This window comes from Barbus barbus (assembly GCF_936440315.1).
Source record: "Barbus barbus genome assembly, chromosome: 36".
Taxonomy (NCBI): Eukaryota; Metazoa; Chordata; class Actinopteri; order Cypriniformes; family Cyprinidae; genus Barbus; species Barbus barbus.
In genome coordinates, this window is record NC_136714.1 from 4,642,741 (window position 1) to 4,664,317 (window position 21,577).

Consider the following 21,577-nt stretch of genomic DNA (forward strand, 5'->3'; position numbering starts at 1 on the left):
ATGCTGTTGCGCTCTTGAGAACGCGTCTTGCGTGAACGCGCCTAGCTGTCAGAGAGATGCGCTTGGGTCATCGCTGCCATGTTCACTCTAGTGCACTTGTTACGCGGATGTTGAGGAAGTGGTGGTTAGTGGCACTTGGATGAGTATCATGCGCTCTTGATTCAATATCGTGAGAAAACGAGTCAAATGCCGCGCTGCTATGGACGCGATCGGAGTATCGCACGCGGATCCGCTCGATGACTATGAGCTGATACACCGCATTGGCAGCGGGACATATGGAGATGTGTTTAAGGTAGGTTTAAATGAGATTTCCGTGCGTATTTAGTACAAATAAGGCTCTTGTGTTTGTGCCAGTGATGTAAAATATGTTGCAAAAATACAATAACTAAAGTTTCCATCCCAAAACCACATACTTCAGTATAAGAAGCATTTTAATCTTTCTGACATTGTCTGTATTCATTCATGCATTTACTTATCTGTGTGTGTTTATGACAATAATATGTCAAGTTACCATAATTTTAGTTTTTGTCTAAACAATGTTAACCATGGGTTGTAATCATGGTTCTGTGTTTTGGGGAAATAGTAGATGGTCTGTTGTTGGTGCATAATGGTCTATCAGCAAATGTACATTTTTATTTTTTTATTGAATGCATGAAAAAACAATAACAATAGTCATCCTCAAATCACAACAACAGTGCAGGGTCATTCAGTTTTTCAGTCCAGAGGAAGTGCGTAGTCCTTCAACAAAGCCACTGCTCTTATTGCTTTCAAGTTCGTGGAGAATCTTGTTAGTTGTTATAGTTTCATGACACAAATGCTGCATCTTAGTATCGTGTATCTTAGTTATAGCTGCAACATTGTTGATTGTACTTGAATATCATATCCTACTGTGTAACATAGTTGCGTTAACACGTTGAAGGAGCTAGTATTAACTACCAATTTCACAGTTTGAGTGATGTGTGTACTGACTGTCTGACCATGTTACTCTACTATGATTTCAGTTTTCACACCCCATTGACTTTGATGTTCAGTAACGCCCATGTGGCTCTGGCATGTTTAACTCCATAAAAACATGCGATTGTGCATGTATGCATTGTGGATTGTTTCCTCATAAAAAAGAAACCATGATACTAAACTTGAATTTTCCTTGCAAATGGAATTTGTTACTTTCTATGAACCGAGCTGTTCATGGTGGTATACCGTGCAACAGAAATAACAGGGCGTGAAAAACATCTTTTTTGCATACAAGGAAGCAAATAATAAAAAGATTTGCAAACTCGGTATGCACATTTTGTCTCTCTGAAATGTTTGTGTAGAGTATCTGATGGTGGCCTTGTGCCCTAATTGGGTGGATTGTCCATTTATATCACCCTGCCTGAACAAACATGAATCATGGCCTTGATAACGGAGAAAGACGCATTACAGGATGTGATTTGGTTCAGCAGGAAAGAAAACAGGAAATGAGCACTGCTACTTTTTTTCATCTCTACTTCACCTTTTCAGTGTCTGCTGATCCACTATTGGCTGCTGGTTACCATGGTTACCGGCAGACAGCTTCATTTTTCTGTCTTTCGCAGACCACACTGGCTCATAATGTGCCTCACAAATCATATGAGGTTTTGAGCGGAGGCAGACCGCTTGAATTGCTTTTGTCACATTTGTGATGTTGTGAATGAGACAATCACATTTCTTTCATTGGTAAAATATTATAAGGCCTTTAAAAGGTATAACTGAAACCAGGTCAGATTTGAAAGAGGTAGCGTGTATTTGTCAGTGTATCAAAATACTTGTGGCTCTTTATACACTGGATTTTTATGATCCAGGACAACCGCAAAAACAATGTAAAACTTGAAAGTGGCGTGACACAATGAATGTTGTAGTGGCTCGCTACAAGCGATCTTTCAAAAGAACCAGGAGGAATTTGGTCAGTAACTGACTGATGCAAAGGTCTGATGTCAACATGTATTGCTTATTTGTAGAAGCATCTGATCTGCATAACCACTAACTTGTTTCTTTGTCGTTATAGGCCCGTAGCATTAAGACCTCAGTCATTGCAGCAATTAAAGTGGTCAAACTGGACCCTGGTAAGGTCATAAACCATTTTTAATCAAATTTTCTCATTTGCATTTTAGTGATATGATGCACACCATGTATTGACCTTTTCAGTAGATGTGAGTTGTGTTGAAAAAATTGTTGAAATTATGTCACATAAGTAAAATACAATTTAATTTTATGAGATGTAAACAAAGTTGATGAAATTATGCTCTATGCCAGGGGTGGGCAATTAATTTTCCCAAGGGGCCACATGAGAAATTTGGGCGGTTGCAGAGGGCCGGATCAATACGCTTAACTCGGTTCTTCCCAATATATTTTATATCTTTCTATAAATGGAATATTACAATCATACAATGAAAATGTGGAGCATGTTATACCAGTAGCTAATGAACATTCACAAAAACAGTTTTGAAAATGTAATTTATTTGCAGTGTACCATCACAATTTTGAACAAAAAATCAAGTATTTCCGAGATTATGAACGTGACATTCGCAATCAAAATCTGAAACACACATTCTCCTAGAATGTAGTACCAATAGCTATATTGGACCATCTCTTTATATTTTTCTAAACCACTGAAAATAGAGTCCAGACATCAGTAAAGTATCAGTCTATAAACGATGAGGAAAATAGGATACACATGCGTTACGGACGTGACAAAAAAAAACACCCGAGTTTTTGGGAGACAACGGCTTAATTGTAGACTTTCTGTTCTTTAAAATGCACAGTCCAGAAGAAACATTACCTGCCGGATGGAAAGGGTTGGCTAGTCACAACATAAATATAGCCTACATGGGCTATTTTTTTATTTAAATAAATTAGTTTTTGTATTTCAGAAGAAAAATCCATGTTACGGCCGTGACAGTTCTGAAAGCGGAATTTATTCGACAATGGAAACGCGTTGCTAAAATGCTTTAACAGAGACGTCTAGCTGGTAGGCTATTTAATAGGGCTGCCCCCAACAACTTAACTAGTCATTCTTTTAAGTCATTATTAAATAATCGCATGCTTATATTAAAGCTAATAATCCAATGAGCTTCAATATATTCCGCGCTCAAGCACACGTAGCCTATAAAGTTTTCCACCAAGCACAGGCAAAAGTCGCCTAATGATTATGAATGTGTTGGAAAAAAGGAGATATTTTAATTATTTATTAATTCTCTCTCATCTCCAGAGTAGCCTACTGGACGCGCCTTTAGAAAAAAAATGCAACCTTCTTACAGATTAAAATAATCAGGAAATATTTGTTTTTGAATTGGTTCGTTTAAAAGTAGACATTTGAAACTTTCTATATATATATATATATATATATATAGCCTATTTCACATGTCTGTGAGGCAGCATACGCTGAGTATCGGTTCTTTTTTCTTATGCGCTCCAGCTTCAGAGATGGCAGAAAGCACGCCCTACTGTAATTATTTTACAAAAGCAACATTTTGTTGTTTTTATGAGTTTTGAACTGATTTGAAGTTGTTTCATTATCAGGAAACAAAGCAGTTGCCTTGCGTACACCTAATTACATCTATTTGCGATTGACTTTTAATTCACGAATTACCTCATGCAGGCTGGTCAAGGATAGCCAGAGGGCCAGATGTGGCCCGGGGGCCGTACAATGCCCAGATCTGTTCTATGCAATATTTAGGTTTTGGATAATAACTTTTTTACCGAGCAAGTTTTAACATGTTGTTAGATATACTTTTTTTTTCTTACAGCCATACTTAAACTTTCTTACAGTGTCACACTTCATTTCAGAACACATTTTTTTTAAATAAATATCCAGTTCCTTAAAAAATGTTCTGTAGTGCTTGTCATATTGATGCACAGTAACTAAAAGGGGCAGTTCTACCGAATTGTGGAAATGCTGGGACGTTTTTTGAATTTGAATAAAATGAAAACTAAAAGACTTTCAAATCAGTTTAATAAACGTCCCAACATTTCCTGAAAATCGGGTTGTAAACAAGGGGTCAAATTAAGTCCAGACAGCACCTCATGTTAATTGGCATTTACGGTTATTGGCTGATACTAATTGTGTGTTTAATTAGTTCTTTGCTGTCTAAGCTTCAGACAAGACCCCTGTTTCTTTTTCTGTCAGGTGATGACATCTCAAGCATTCAACATGAAATAACCATGATGAAGGATTGCACTCATAAAAACATTGTGGCCTATTTCGGCAGCTACCTCAGGTCAGTCACACAGCAAACTAATACTACAGTTTGCCGAAAATGAAGTAAAACTAACAATGAACTTCTTCATGTTGCACAGAAATAACAAGTTATGGATCTGCATGGAATTCTGTGGCGGAGGATCATTGCAGGATATTTATCACGGTACAATTAACATATATCTAATGTAATAAAATGTTACATTAATGTATATAACTTCAATTACTGTACATAGATGTTACTGAAAATATATCAATTATTTTTTGCTTAATTTATTGGATTAAATCAAGTTGAAGATGTTTAATGGTTTCAGAACAAGCCTTCCTATATGTTGCTTCTGTATGAAGGGGGATGCAGTTTGCAGTGGTTTCTGTTGTTATGTATATTGTCTGATATGATGATTAATGCTCATATGGTGTTTTGTGAGTCTAAATGAGGTCATTGTGTTTCTGCAGTCACTGGTCCTCTGAAAGAGAGACAGATAGCTTATGTGAGCAGAGAGACACTTCAGGTGAGGATGCTTTCACATCTTACATAACGTTTTTTTTTCTTCACTTGAGGTTCATGAGATAATAAAATAAATTATCCTAGGAATTTTTTGTTATAGTGTTTCCTTAAAGGCACAGTTCTCCCAAAAATGAAAATTCTGTCATCGTTTACTCACCCTCTTGTTGTTCCAAACATGTATGAATTTCTTTCTTCTGCTAAACACAAAAGAAGATATTTTGAAGAATGTGGGTGACCTAATAATTGCTTGTCCTCACTGACTTCCAAAGTATGGGGAGAAAAATGCTATGGAAGTTAAATGGGAACCAGAAACTATTTGGTTACCAATAATATTTTTGGGGTGAATTATCCCATTAAAGCATTTCACATTATGCTTGACCCTTTTTAAAGGGATAGTTCACCCACAAATGAAAATTGACTTTCTTTGGAAATTAAGAGAAGTTAATAGCTGCAGATATTTTCTTCCGTTGAGTAACTTCATGCAAAGGTTGTTGATTGGACAGAGGAAGATCTAATTGCAAGCTTGAGGCTTTTATTAAGAAAGTCAGAGTTTAAGTGGACTAAATGATGGAGAGGTCTGGCATGCATCACCAGAGAAAAGTTTGATTAAAAATTATGAGGTTATTTTATGCCAACTATAATTTCAGTGAATCCCTATAAATATACAAATAAAAGTGATAACCTTGTCAAATGTAGAGTGTGAAGTCTCAGTACCTTTCTACCCAGAATTAATTATTAATCAGGGTTAAAGGTTAGTAAAAAGGTTCAAAATGACAGCAGGTTAACAATTTCATATATGCCATATTTTTTTACAAGTGTTTTCTGTTTGTTTACAGGGACTACATCATCTCCATGAAACGGGAAAAATGCATAGAGATATAAAAGTAATTGCCTATAACCATGTTGCCATGCAGTGTGTTTGATATACATTAGTAGAGTTCATCTGTATATGAGTGAGTTTCTTCACAGCACAATAGCGCAATGTGAGATGATAGCGTGGATGTGCTCATTGTGTCGATCTTGGTTGCCCACAGGGTGCCAACATCCTTTTGACAGAGCGAGGAGATGTCAAACTAGGTCAGTCTGGGTTTACCCCGTCTCAGACCCTCACATGTAAACACACATATGCATGTATTAACTAATACACCATAAATCTCTTAAATATGGACTTTTGTCTCCCCTCTGTCTGGCAGCGGATTTTGGAGTGGCAGCTGAGATCAACGCATCTGTTGCTAAGAGAAAGTCCTTTATCGGGACGCCATACTGGTGAGTCACCAAGATATTATACTTTTATAAACACCGTGCTGTTGTTTTTCTTTAGTTTTGTTTTTTACAGTACCATTCAAAAGATTGGAGTCAGTAAGACTGCATTTATTTGACCAAAAATATAGTAGAAACAATAATATTATCAAATATAACAATTTAAAATACATTTTCTACTTTTGCATTTTAAAATGCTTTTTTTTTACTGTGATGCAAAGTTGAATTTTCAATATCATTACAGTCTTCAGTGTCACATGACCATGCAGAAATTATTCTAATATGCTGATTTGGTGCTTAAAGAAACATTTCTGATCATTATCACAGTTGAAAATGGTGGTGCTGCTTAATATGTTTCTGGAAACAGTGATACATTTTTTTCAGAATTCTTTTTTTAACATCATAAATGTCTTTACTGTCACTTGTGATCAATTTAATGCATCTTTTCTGAATAAAAACATGAATTTCTTCCCAAAAAAAAAACCCTCCTACTTCAAATTGGAATGGTCATACATAAAAAAAAGAATTATGCAGATTTATATATATATGTATATATATGTGTGTGTGTGTGTGTGTGTGTGTGTGTGTGTGTGTGTGTGTATGTATGTATGTATGTATGTATATATATATATATATATATATATATATATATATATATATATATATATATATATATATATATATATAATATGTAATATATTAGTAGTAGTATACTTTTATTACAGTATGCAAAACCTGTCAAATAGTAGTGTGTCAAATTAAAGTTAACTCAGGGAGCATAATCCAGTTTTAATCATGGAAATATATTTATTTATTCATATTTAAGACCATTTTATGTAAAAAAAAGTAAAACAGGATAATTGCATAACGAGTCATATTAAAAATCCCATCCGGTATTGCTTTGATGTTTGCTTCTTTTATATTTTTCCTCAGGATGGCCCCAGAGGTTGCGGCAGTGGAAAGGAAAGGGGGTTATAACCAGCTGTGTGACATCTGGGCAGTGGGTATCACAGCTATTGAACTAGCAGAGCTGCAGCCGCCTATGTTTGACCTGCACCCCATGAGGTGTGAACACACACACACACTCACATATATACATATGCAGAGATCCTTTCAAAAGTACTGGCACCCTTTGAGAGTTGTAACACTACAAAATACATTCCCCTTTGTTAAGGGTGCTGTAAGCAATTTGTGCTATCTTCATCTCAGTTTACACAGTCTGAACCAGCCAAACCTTGACCCCTTGGCAAACGCGAAACATACTATTCCAAAAAAAGAAAATTGCTTACGCCACCATGAATAATGTTTTCACATACTGCAAAGAGTGATGCAAGCTTGTCTAGCAGAAAACTCAAAACAAAAAGATGCAACGTTTCATAGACATTGTCCTTTAGGTTGAAAGGTTGAAATGAGATTTTGGGTTGGGCGGCAGAGAACAAAAACCTTTCTGTTGTTGTGCCCTCAGAGCTTTGATGCTGATGTCCAAGAGCAGTTTTCAGCCTCCCAAACTCAAAGACAAGAACAAATGGTAATATGCATGAAATGTATGATTTATCATATTTGCATAAATAACAAAGTATTATGTAGTTTGCAAATTCAATAAAAGTATGTTTATTTATCAGGTCCACAGAATTCCACAACTTCATCAAAATGGCACTCACGAAGAACCCTCGGAAAAGGCCGACTGCAGAAAAAATCCTACAGGTGCGTGTTAAACATATGTGTGTTAAAAATCATTTTACTCATGTGATATCCTTGTGGTTTATCTTTAATATAATGTAGGGCGTCTCAATGCTGTTCTTATTACTTGAATGACATATTTTTGCTTCCTCTGTCTTTTCAGCATGCTTTTGTCACACAGCTCCTCACGCGTAACCTTGTTATAGAGCTGCTGGACGCGGTCAATAACCCTGATCTGCAACAGACACACACTATGGATGAGAGTGACCTGGAGGTGAATTGAGTGCAATGAAGATAAAATAGGGAAAATATTTCATTTCAGAACACTTTAGATTAAAGCTGAAGTGTGTAATGTTTTTAATGTTAAAATGCATTCTCCCAATTCCACTTCAGTGTGAAACTAGGCTGATTTTGAGAAAAGTGTAAAAACAGTGGCTCTGTGGTGCTTAAAACAGCCGTGTTTGTTTGAGTGGTCTAACATCTCCATCATATTTAGAAAACCTGTTGGAAACAGGATCAGTGACAAAATGCTCATTTGTTTATCCAGATCTATTAATTTATTCAACAAAATAAATAATTTTGGAACTGTTTTGGGGGGAATCAAGTCAGAAATATCAGGGTAAAATGTCATACAACAATCCTGATATCAAAATGAAGAAAAAATAAAACCTGAAAAAGGATTAATTTCTTGAAAAAATAAATAAAATTATAATAATAAATAATTATAATAAGATGTTGGTGTAGTGAAACACCCAAAATAATGTAATGATGTTGAAACAATGATTTTTATTATTAATACATATAAAATCGTCAAATAAATGTGTGATTTGCTGTATAAAAATGCTTTTTAGCTGGAAAAATATACTTTTATAATATAAAAATATACATGTATATAATTTTTGAAAATAAAGACTGAAGTCTGAACACTTTTGTAAAATATACAAAATGTATTATTTATTACTTGTTACAAAACAAAAGTTATTATTTTTTATTATTTATTTATTCAATTATTGAAAAACCATATAAAAACTATATGAAATCAATGTGAATGCAAAGCGTACATTTCTTAAAACTCATTTGTCACTGCCCCAGGAATCATTATTTTTGCTGCTCAGTTTGGTGCCACAAATGGTACAAAAAAAAACACTTCACTTTTAAAGGTGGGGTAAATGATTTCTGCTAGTCAATGTTAATATTTCAAATCACCAAAATAAACACGCCCCAACCCCACACGGGTCTCGCCCCTATTTTGATAGCTCTGCCCCACACATACAGTATGTATGCAACCCAGGCAACAATTAGTTCTGTGAAACAAAGCAAAACCAGTGTTACTCACTATCTAGAAGAAACAAAACAAACTCGGCATCCAATCGCAGGCCTTCCGGCTCCTTGAGTTATCTCCAGCGCTGGAAAGCTGATCCGATATTTGCACGGGTCCTTCTTCTTGCCTTATCGCAACACCGTGTCTACACCGGACGCAAGCGGTGCGGCGCGACAAAATACTATAGAACTCGTTATAATCAGTGATGCTGTCTAGACTGGATGGGACACGAGAAATCCCCGACAGTAAACTGCTGCCGCGTTCTATTTATGATATATTGACACAAATTTCAAATGATTTTCAACGGTTGCTTTGTCACGTCCAGTGTAGACAGACTTTAGCTGTTGCGGCGCGACAAGACAACTGTCGCGTCCGGTGTAGACAAGCCTTCTTTTGTTCCGCAGATGTTTTCCTCTTTTGTTTTTTATCTGCCATCTCAATCTTTGTCGTCATTCGGCTCGGCTAATGTTCTCTCCTCTGCATCATGAGTAGACACGCCCCTTACTGCTGATTGGCTACAAGTTTGTTTTGGTACTCGGCCCGACTCAGTTTACTAAAGCGTTTTTGAAAAAATACATACCCCACCTTTAAAACACAAGTCCAAATGATACATAGACTGTACCATGGCTTCAAAGCTGCGGTCTGTAACTTTTTTGTGTTCAAAATTGACAAAAATAAGAGAGTACATCACAAATCCATTTTCCAAACCGCTTATCCTAAATCACTAAGGTACACCTATAATATGTTTTTATATTCTGACTATTTTAGACTGGTTCTGGTAGGAACCACTGCAGAGTAGCCCAGTACCTGCGTGATTCGTCATAGACATAAACAGAGAGAAGTAGCTCCAGCTACAATGTTCTTCCGCAAGACACACGCAGTTCTGTTTATTAACTGCTAGAGCGCCAAAAGTTACAGACTGCAGCTTTAACTGACACATGACATTTTTTAACATTGAGGTAAAAGGTAAAAGGTCTTTATGTGACTTTAGAGTTTATGTCCATGTTTGTGTGTCTGTGTGTTTACAGACTTGCAGTGTCCTACCTGATAAGATTCATTCCCTAGCGAAACATCCCATTCAGAGAACTCAGTCTGAAGAGAAATGTGAGTCAAGTTCATACTCTAATACACAGTTTCTAATACACATTTTTTTTTGTTATGACGGCTGTAGCTCAGTCATTTTTGGAAAATTTGCTCATTCTGACTCATTTTACCAGCATGGGTCACATATTAGCCTATTGGCGATTTAGCAAACACTCAATTTTAACAATAAAATTTAATATACAGGCAGTGATGCATGTGCAACAATATTGATGTGCATAGTTCTGATCTACTATCTTAACATAATATACATACGTACAGTATAACATTAATCTAATTTATTCTTAATCATAATATGATTCGTTTCTATTAATATCGAAGGCTGTATGCTTTATATGTAGCTCTGCTTGACACATTTTGTATCGGGGGCCCCTGCTCCATGTCTCTGTCCGCTAAGGTGTCCTTACCCTGAAAAACGTTGAAACGCTGTGTTATTGCATCCTAATAGCAGATTAGATGAATCTCAGATTTAATTTTGATGAGCAACACCACATGGATACATTTCTGAGAACCTAAAAAGAGGGGCCTTCACTTTGATCCGTTCGTTGATTTATAGTTTTCAACTTATTTCAGTTAATAAACAACCATTTTATGAACATTTTTATATATATAAATAAATAATTTTAGATTTGTACCAGAGGTCTGCTTATAGTGTCTGATTTAGAATCTGATTTCGTTTTTATTGAGCATTTTTTTTCTATTTACAATTAAAGGGACAGTTCACTCAAAAATGAAAATTGTCATCATTTATTACCTGTCATGTTGTTCAAAAACTGCATCTGTGTTTTTTTGTCCATACAATGGAATTCGGTTGGCTCTGATGCAACAACGTTCTTCAAGATTTCTTATTTTTTTGACATGACACTGAATAAGTGATGACAGAATTTTTATTTCCTGGTGAAGCATCCCTTTAAGTGGCCAATTTTAGTATTTGAGCATACTATGTAAACATTCGCTTTGCATGTGAAATGATTAACAATGCTTTTGCTGCAATCACAAATACACAAAATATTTACTGTGACATGTAAATATAGTCAATCATTAATGTATCCTGAATGTATTCAGTTCACTTTAATAACTGTGTAAAGCTGTATAAGCAGCTCTACTGAACACATTTGTGTAGTTATTCAGCTTGAGTCAGTTCAGTGTTGATTCCATTCAGTTGCAAAATTGGACAATTATGAAACACATCTGATTCCGCTATAAAGCAGCTCCACTGAAAACAATGCCGGTTCGTCAGTATATTGTCAGTTCGGTTCAAGTATTGTTCTCATCAGATAGTGTCCGTGCAGTCAACAATATACATTAAGACCCCTTTATAGTTGCATATGCTTCTGAAATTTCCATCTCCAACAGTGTAATGACAGAACTGTAGAGTGATAAGCCCATTATGACCTCACCTCACGAGTAGTAAACGCCAAATAAGGAATGATTAAGAAAGAATGTGACATTAATCAGTGAGTGCCAATTGTTGGGTTTGGTAGATTACAGAATGCCACGGCCACAAGCCAAGGTTAGCTGGACAACAGCCGCTATTGTAATTGAGAAGCCACTCTAGAGCTATGAAAGGACCTGTTGTGTGTGTTTCTGAGTGTCTTTAGGTTCATGTCTGTTTGCATGAATGCATGAGCGTGCATCCAAATCTGCATGCTAGAATGTCACACAGACAATACTACGTATAAGAAAGTGGCGCGTTTTACTCCTACCACACGATTGTATGTGAAAGGGGAAGCGTGTAGCAGTTGAATACAGTGATTCTGTTCTGCTTGTGACTATCGCTTTTTCTGTTTTCCAGTTGATCATGTGAGGTTTGGACCACCCATGAGAAAGGAGACAGATCCCTGTCTTGATCTGGTGAGATTCAAAATTTTATGGAAAATGGAAATGACTTTGTCCAGTTATTTATGAAAATTCTGTCCTGATTTTCTCACCCTCATATAGTAACACAGGTGTCCTTGTAACGCGTTACATGTACTTACTATTATAATAACAATGAATTATGCATAACTAGATGCTAAGCCAAACCCTAACCCTAATCATACAGTAAGTACATGTAGTTTATTAATATTGCTAAGTACTTAAATGTAGAATTACACTGTAACAAGGGCACCTTAAAATACGGTGTAACCAGTTTTTGAACCTGTATGACAGGGTTTCTTCTGTATAACACAAAAGGAGAAGTTTATGGATTTACGGACCATAATAAGAACACAAAAGCAAACTTGAAAACGTTTGTTCCACAAAAGAAAGAAATGAAAAAAAACCAATGCTTATGGAATTACATACTGGTTTTCTGTTCTTCATTAGGGGGCGTATGATGACTGGAGTGCTATCAGTGAAAACAAGGACTCACCGTAGGTTATATTTCACTCTTGCTCGTCTAAAATAATGGTGATATTGTGTCTGAGTGGTTTGACATCCCCTAATCACTGATCAAAGTCTAATTTGATCATTTTATTATTAAATTAAGCTGCTGAGAAGCACTAATAATACTTTATCCTTCTCAGAAACAGGAGTTTCTAAGAGTTTTCTAAGGGTTGCATTGTTTTTTTTTACTATTTATTTCGCAGGAGTTTGTTAGAGTGTGTGGAAGAGGCCTTGATGGAAAGGTGATCTGGCTTTTTTTTGTTTTAATAATGAGAGTACTTATGTTAAGTTGATTGCGTCTATGGTTTTTTCCTCAGTCAGATGTGATTTCTATTCACTAGAATGAAAATATCTATTTGCATAACTTTTGTGGTTAATGAAACATTTGGAAAGCCTATTAAAATTATAATATTTTATATTACAGTAAATTACTTGTACTCCCAAATATATTTGATTACCACCTTGTTAATACCTTACACTTTTGCTTATCAGAGAAGTTTCCCTTAATTAGCTTTTGAGAAAAAAAAAAAGATATTTTAGCTAATTACATATTTTTAGCTTCAAATTTGGAGCAAAATGTTAATGTAACAATTGGAAAAACAGAGCCTTTTATAATTAATAACATGAGAAGGTTAACACACAACTATCATTTTGCTTCCTCTTGTACAGGAGTTTGACTATAAAGAGAGGCTCTTCAGCTGAGGTAGGGGAAGAATGAAATAGAAGTTTAAAAAGTCAAATGTCTATTAGAATATGATAATTTATGCGTGTTTAATCCACAGCACTCACTGGATGAAGAGGATAAATATGGGACGGTTAAGAGAGTGGTCTCTTCTCCCCAGTCAACAACAGTCACCAATCAAGAGAGAAAAGCTCCCACTCCGTGTTCCCTCCCCTCGCCTCTTATTGGCTGCACGCCTCTGAAGGGCCCCGCCCCTGACACTAACCCCGCCCTACTCAATGAATCTGCTCTGCTGATTGGTTCAACACTGTCTGACCTGTCACTCCTCACAAACTCCTCCCTCTTCACAGACTCCTCCTTCCTCAGTCATTCCACCAGTCTAGGTTCCCTTTGCTCAACACCAACTGAAGGTGAGATAAACATCAATTCATGAGTACGTACTAATGACTACACATTTACAGCAGAATAACTGTAATAAAATAAAACTAATTATTATTAGCAATGTTGACTTTACGACAAACATAACTAATAGCTTACACTCCTGCACATAACTCATTTTGTATGCTTTGTGCTATTATCCTGTTAAAGATATACTCTGCCCAAAAATGAAAATTCACTCATCGTTTACTTTCCCTCAAGCTGTCCCAGAGGTATATGACTTTCTGTTTTTTAGATGAGCCAGAAACGATGGTTTATAGTTTATTTTTCTTACACACACCCCTATAGTTTTGGATTATCATTATGTCCAATTTTTGTGGTTTTTGAAGTGTCGACTTTGGAGGTCCTGTACATTTGCATTACATGGGGTCATAGAGTGGATTATTGTTCTATAAATTGTTGTTTGCGGTTATCTAAAGAAATAGTCATATAGATCTGGGGAGGCATTAGGGTAAGTAAATAATGAGAGAATTCTTATTATTGAGTGGAATATACCACCTTTGTCCTTTTATATAACCAAAAACACTTAAGACCCCACAAAATCCCTTAAAATCCATGCAACAGCTCACTTAAAACCAGTCAGATCCCATTAGCAACTGCATAGCTCTTTCATGGTTTAAATCTAAAGCATTTTGGTTTTAATCCCAGATGTTGGCCTGTTAGGCCACACCACCCAGTGTTAAATGTATAAAGAGAACACAAATAATACCTGCTTAAAATCCAAACACTAATGCAGCCGCTGTGTTGAACAGGTTCGATAGCAGAGAGCTCTGTTGCTCCAGACCCAGGAGGAACCAGAAGTAATTTCCCGCCACATGACCCCCCTCTCTCCCCAGAATGGAGTACTCTCAGGAGGAAACCAGACGACTCGGTGAGCAGATTACATAGGTCAAACCATATTTGAACTTTGACCTTGATGAGAATCTAGGTGCGTCCCAAATCACATACTTATGCACTATTCTGTGATGTTTTGTGGTATAAATAGTGCAAATAGTGTGCTCACACTGAAAATTCCAAAAGGAAAAAGTGCACTTTAAATACCCGGATGATGCCCTAAAATAACTGAAAAAATTAAGTGTGGAATGTTGGACACTTCATGCAGCTTTAATTACCGTCGCGAAGGGAGTGGGGCTATCAGATTCCAATTATGAATGACAAAATAACCTTATATAATTCATACACTACATGGTTGAGTGCATAGTGCATAAGCACATAGTGTATAGTGTGTTATTTGGGATGCAGTTTCTTTCTAAGGGTTTAAACCAGAGATGTCCAAACCAAGGCCTGTGGGCCAAAGTTGCCCGTGATGACTTTTGATTTGGCCCACCATGCCAAATCACAAAAGAAAGAGGGTAAAAAACATGCCACTGAAACACATCTTCATTTTTAATTTATATTTTGTTTTATCTTTGCATTTAAATCTAAAAAACAATAGTGAAATTTGACTAAAAATTATTTCTACATTTTAAATTTAATACATTATAGTTATAGTTGGATATAATGCATTATTTAGCTACTTTAGATTTTTGCCCCTTTGTATTAAAATGTTGAAAAATGCAATCTTTCTTTGGTCACTCACTTCATTCTGTTTTCATTGATTCCAGAACGTTGTCCATGGACTGCCACCTACACCACAAGTACATGTACGTACAGAAAATGACACGATTCTAATTCTATTGTGTGCTCTAATTTCATGCTTTTTAGCTCTGTAATGAATCATAAATTGTCTTCCAGATGGGGGCCTGCTTCTCTAAAGTATTCAACGGCTGTCCGTTAAAGACTCAATGTGCTGTTACATGGGTTCTACCAAAGACCAGAGGTGAAGTTTGCTAATAGGATTGTGAGCACTAGATACAGCCATATTCTGCTTGCTGGCAATTGCACACAAACACACACAAAAGCCCCAAACAAGTATAAAAACTTGCATATAGTTTTGTGGTTAAAGCGAAAAACAAGGTCAGTAGCAGGACAAAATAGCTGGTCTGTTAAAATAGATTTGTGCATTATTGTGAATGCAGCATATTATATGCTATTTTCTGTCCTGTTTTTAACCCCCCTCATCAGAACGCTCTGTTTGAATAGGCCTGGTGGACTGTAGACTCGGAAGTAAACACCCACTTCTATGATTGACTAACACTTGTGTATGATTGACAGCCTACATCCTTCACAGACGCTGCTGTGATTTAGGTTAAAACTACATATATAATCATATCAAACGATCTGTATAACAGACAAAGCAATAGTGATCATGTAATAAAAACAGTTACTCACACTTGCCACATTACTGTCAGATCCAATATAGTCAGCACAGCATCGACTTTCAGTTTCAATATTTCTGAAAATCCTGCATCAAATTGTGCCTTGTTTGTAAATGAATCTGCGGTGAACAAAAGACACAGTTCTTAATGACGCGGTCTGGAACTTTATTAAAACTAAAGTTCATCCACTCTTGCCTAACATTGGGATCATAAGGAAGGCAATGCAAAGACTATTTTTTCCACAACTTGGCAATGAACAGCGTCTGGTTTTCTTTGATGCTAGACAAGCTGCACGTTTGCCTCTCTCGTAAGCACTACGTACATGATTCGGTGGGCGGGGCTAAACAGGCAGCGATGTAGAAGCAGGCGTTGATCTTCTTCTGCAGAGGTGGTGTTCAGCCACACTATTATGTCGTTGAGTGACACATTCCACAAGCTACCTTTTGGGAGACTGGCTTCAATATACTGTAAGCTGTTTTCTGACTGTTTTGAAACTTAACTGGATGTTTGTATAGTACAATGACCTCTTATATGTTTTGGGAATTTTGGTTTCTCAGTTCATGACCCCTTTAATAAGAAAAAATGTAGATTAAGAATCATTTTAAAATCGGATCATGCTTCCCAGAATCGTGATCGGATCATATGATGCCTAAAGATTCCCACCCATAGCAATGAACAGATTTAATTTAGGCTTTTATTCACCTATAAACATTGATCCACACATATACCTAGAGTGCATCTAATATGGTCAACTGAAACTCAGAAAGTGTGGGCTAGACATCCGAGAACCAGTGAAATTCATTCTTACGGTTGAGCTTCCCTTTACTATATTAATGTGATGTTTGTATGTGCTTTGAGAAGCGCTTTTTTATGTGAATAAAAGCCTTAATTAAATCTGTTAATCACATAAAGTGATCATATCACTCCACAAGACTTGGATTAAACTGCTCTATTAATATGGATTACTTTTAAAATGTCTTTATGGATGTTTTGAAGCATGAAAGTTTTGGTGGAACTTGAATGGAGGAACTGAAATCTCTCAGGTTTCATTTTTGGATGAAATAACTGTTGATGGACACCCCGGTCCATCAACAGTTTTTGTTGTGCTTCACAACTACTTCAGCCACTTCCTTGTCCATCTTGAAAAAATATTTGACTATCATATGTATAAACTAATTTCTATTCATTTTATTTGCAACATATTTGCAACCGTGTCTGTCTTGACTTAACAAGGCCGATATGCTGATATTTACCCATAGATCAGTACCTTATGCTGGGTGCTGAGGAGGGCATCTACACTCTCAACCTCAATGAGCTCCATGAGGACACCATGGAAAAGGTAGGTATTGTCTTTTCTCTGTTTACTTGTGGACTCTTTAATTGTTTCAGAGTAAAAAAAGAAAAATGTAATTTAAGAAATAATGTCACATTATGAGATATAAAGGCACCATTACAAAATACAAAGTTACATTTTTATTTTTTATTCTGAGGAAACAGGCTTCCATAATTTACCAGAGCAAATATCCCATGAAAGTGTGTGAGATTTTCTTTCTTTTCCAGTTGCTTCCTCAGAGATGCAGTTGGTTGTACGTGATGAGCAATGTCCTTATGTCCGTCTCAGGCATGTGCAATATTATTAATATGACTGCATTTAATGTACCACTAAGATATGATGTCTTGATTAACTCTCTGGCTGGTACCTTACTGTCCTCTGTCCACAGGAAAGTCTTCGCAGTTGACTTCTCATAGTCTGCCAGCACTTTTTGAGAACCGCAGGAATATGCAGCGTAGACAGGGGCATCTCGCGATTAATGCACACCGCTTGAGCACAAAGATAAACGCAAGGTTTGTAGAATTAAACACACAGTTTCTCTGTGAATGCTCAAGACTGCATGATGGTCACTCGTGGGAACTACTATTCTTGGTTGAGACAGGCACACTGGGTCTAAAACCCACAAAGAACAAAATTTGGATCATTTAAACGACATGCTTCCTTCAGTTGGTCTGATTTTACAATAATTTAGACTCTAAAACTGTTTATAAACAAACTACTCTTTTAATAATTTAATAAGTGTTTTAAGAAATCAATTTTAGTCATTTCCATAATTTTTTGTCAAAAAAGTGCAGTGGCTGAGATTTTGCTGTGTCTCTACTTTGGAGATGAGGCATTCATCAGTATTCATTAAAATTGATTTTTTAAGGTGATGTATAACCTATTAAGTAACTAGTTTGGGGATTTTTTTAAAATAATGAATCCTTTTTTCTCAGCAAAAGTGACAGTAAAACCATTTATAATGTTAAATGTTAAAGATTTTTATTTTAAATAAATGTTGTTCTTTTGAACTTTTGATTAATCAAAGAATCTTGAATAAATATATCATGGTTTCCACAAAAATATTAAGCAGCACAACTGTTTTCATCATTAATAATAGTAATAAATGTCTCTTGAGCAGCAAATCAGCATATTAAAATGATTTCTGAAGGATCATGTGACACCAAAGACTGAAGTAATCATTTCCATCATGAGAGTAAATGACTTTTTAAAATGTATTCAAATAGAAAATATATTTTTTGAATTGTTATATTTCAAAATATTTATTTTTACTTTGATTACTTGGTTTATGTGACATACATATTTTTTTATCTTATATTTTATTTATTTAATTTGACTTTATCTTTGTCTTTAGTCAGTTTCTTTGGATTTAAGGGTGTGCTAATTCTTATCTTTCTCCAGGAAGTACGCCATTTCAGTAAAGATCCCAGACACCAAGGGCTGTAGAAGATGCAGTGTGGGTGAGGACCAGTGACCTCTGTAGGAGTGTGAATCATTCTCTAGGCAGTTCGTGCACATTTTAATCTTTGTTTCTCTGCTTCTAGTTCGAAACCCCTACACTGACAGCGTTTTCCTTTGTGCTGCTGTTCCCACTGGTTTGGTTCTTCTAATGTGGTATGAACCGCTGCAGAAGTTCATGCAGCTCAAGGTGAGAAATGAGAGATAAGAGTGATGGAAATGTTAAAAATATCCGCACTGTTGCGTAATTTTCCCCTCTCTCTCTCTCTCTCTCTCTCTCAGCACATTGCTTTGAACCTGCCAGAGTCTCTGCCCATCTTTGAGCTGCTCGTAAATGAAACAGAAGAGCTGCCACAGGTCTGTGTGGGGGTGAGAAGCCGTCCCTGCCAAGAAGACAACACTGGACAGATGCACTTTGACATCATCCACCTGGATGACAGGCCACAAAGTCTGCCAGGTGCTGCACATGTGTGGATACATTAACAATCGCACACAAAACACTGCTTTTTTACCAAATCAATTATTTATATGAAGAATATTTCAAGTGAACTATATGATTTGCATTGCCACAGTGACAGTAGTGTGTTTTTGCTTGACTGAGTTATGTGACTTCACAGATGGTGAGTCTCTGGAGGTCAAGCAAGTGATTCAGCTCGACAGGGACACAGTTCTCATTGCACTGAAAAGTAAGAAATGCTTGTTTTCACTGAGCCATTTGAAGCACTTTGTATGTCTGCTCAATAGGGGTGTCTGATGCTGACCAAAAATTGTGTGTATATTTTTGGGATATTTTCAACAACAATAATTAATGCGATAATTTTGCTGAGTGTGGTTTTTGTGCTGCTACCTTGGCTGGTTTAGGCCCGTCATGGAAAAATATATATGACACCAAAATCGTCTTAATGAGTGATTTATTGACTTATTTATTCAAACAATTCCTTCAAAATGACTGATTCATTTAGAAACAAAGCAAGCAAATGTCTTTATGAAAGGATCATGACTCAAATGATTCAAAAACAGATTCATTCAGGAATGATTTTGTCTGAAATCTAACTCACTCAATATTAACTTCTTATTTGTTTAACTGTTTTATGAAATCACATTTCTGATTGTGCTCACTTTCTTATATTCAGGAAATGAAACTCGGCTTGTGTGATATTACTTAAATACATATCTTATAAAAACAAAAACCCATACTAAGTATACAAAACAAAAATAGTTTTTAAATATGTTCTTCAACATTTTTTTTTTTTTTTACAAATGTATGAATCATTAATGCATAAATATCAACGGGGTCTTCTGGGGTCCTCTGTTTTTTTTCCTGCATGTTGGTTGCACCACATGACTTTACACTACATGACACATGAGCCTTTGTAAAAATGCATTTCCTGAAATTGCTTATTTTTTCTCTCTCATTCCATTACCATTTGTCTCATGTTTTTAAACTCATACATGACACGGCATTCTAAAAGTGCAATAGTCAACTTTTAAAAAAACATCTCTATGCCGTGTTTTTTTTTTTTTTTTTATTCCACTACTCAAATCCTTTAACATACCATTTTGTTTCAGGCACAGTGAAGGTTGTGAATATGCAGGGATGTGTGAGCCATCAGAAGACTTCTGAACTTGCATTTGAGTTTCCCATTCAGACACTGGGTAAGTCCTGTTAAGGATGTGACACATCAAGCCAATGCCAGGCTGTCTTTGAGCATCTCTCAGCCTAGTTTTTGCAGTCTGTCTGCACCATTGTCTCTTGTTGGAGAACTCTCTGCAGCTTTCTTGCCCAGCACAGGTTACTTTCCATAAAAAGTAACTAAGTAATGCAATATTGTAATGCATTACTTTTAAAGTACCTTTCCCCAAATCAGCTACGAACGAGTGTGTGAAAGAAAAAAACTGAAGTCAAGAGCACAAGGTGTAAATGTTTTAGCCCAGATGAAGCTGGCACGAGGCAATAACACAGCCGGCTTTCATCGATGTCAGCTTGGCGTGTCACAGCTATTAGATAGCCATCATGTTTGCAATGTCTATTTCGAATCAGACCTCTTTCTGTTGCATCTGGTGGTAATGCGGTTATCTTTGCAGTGTGTCTACAGGACAGCGTTCTTGCCTTCTGGAAACATGGTCTGAAAGGAAGGAGTTTACAAACTAATGAGGTAAACCTGACGTCTACAACAATGATGGCTTCACTAATGTATGAGGAAGGAAGAAATGATGGAATATTATGCCGTTTACCACAGGTTACCCAGGAGATCACAGACAGAAGTCGAGTTTTTCAGGTTTTGGGAACAGCTAGGTATGTTTTCCCACTGTAGTTTAGCAACATGTCTGGTAATAGACAAATTGAATCATATACTAATAATTTAATGTTACTACAGGGATATTATCTTGCAAAGTACTCCTACGGATGATCCGTCTGCTATGAGCAACCTGTACATCCTCACGGGGCATGAAAGCAGCTACTGATGGGACTGAGATGAGAGAATAGCTGGAAACACTACAGAGGTGGATAGTCCTCCTACTGAAAGGGTAGAGTCATCAGGCCCAAAACGCTTCAGGAACAGAGGAAAGCATGATGGAGTCACATACACACAGTTTGGAGCTGATTTGGAGGAACAAGAGGGAAAGTGACCTGTGGACTTGCATTAGACCTATACTAGGTCTGAAATAACTTGTGAAAAAGGCTGTTATGGGTCAGCGACGATGTTCTGTTTAATACTAGACAGTATGTTGTATTTCTTGTTTCGGGAAATATCATATTTCAACATGTTTTGGTGCAGTGGTTCAAAAATTATCTTCCATTGGCCTGTAAATTAGTTGATAGAATTTTGTAAAGCATTGTACTGTAAACCCCATAAAAACTGTGAAATAAATCAATGTAAACGACAAGGATAGTTTGATGAATAGTATATTCCTGTTGTGGTGCCTGGTTTTATTTGTGGGCGCTAGCGGGCG

At 36.4% G+C, this 21,577-nt stretch overlaps 1 protein-coding gene across 1 annotated transcript; it reads left to right on the forward strand.

Moving 5' to 3' along the window:
• The first annotated feature begins 8 nt into the window (after window positions 1-8).
• On the forward strand, window positions 9-21,529 carry map4k6 (mitogen-activated protein kinase kinase kinase kinase 6). Its single transcript, XM_079394841.1, has 32 exons — window positions 9-292; window positions 2,027-2,084; window positions 4,148-4,238; window positions 4,318-4,382; window positions 4,673-4,728; window positions 5,561-5,608; window positions 5,759-5,801; window positions 5,918-5,990; window positions 6,918-7,049; window positions 7,450-7,512; window positions 7,607-7,688; window positions 7,828-7,938; window positions 10,014-10,089; window positions 11,882-11,940; window positions 12,394-12,440; window positions 12,657-12,695; window positions 13,123-13,156; window positions 13,236-13,545; window positions 14,326-14,444; window positions 15,178-15,216; window positions 15,308-15,392; window positions 17,091-17,170; window positions 17,392-17,452; window positions 17,553-17,676; window positions 18,566-18,624; window positions 18,709-18,812; window positions 18,905-19,079; window positions 19,240-19,308; window positions 20,192-20,278; window positions 20,708-20,778; window positions 20,863-20,918; window positions 21,001-21,529. The coding sequence occupies exons 1-32, from the start codon at window positions 200-202 to the stop codon at window positions 21,086-21,088; spliced, it is 2,697 nt and encodes an 898-aa protein (XP_079250967.1). The 5' UTR covers window positions 9-199; the 3' UTR covers window positions 21,089-21,529.
• The last annotated feature ends 48 nt before the right edge of the window (window positions 21,530-21,577 follow it).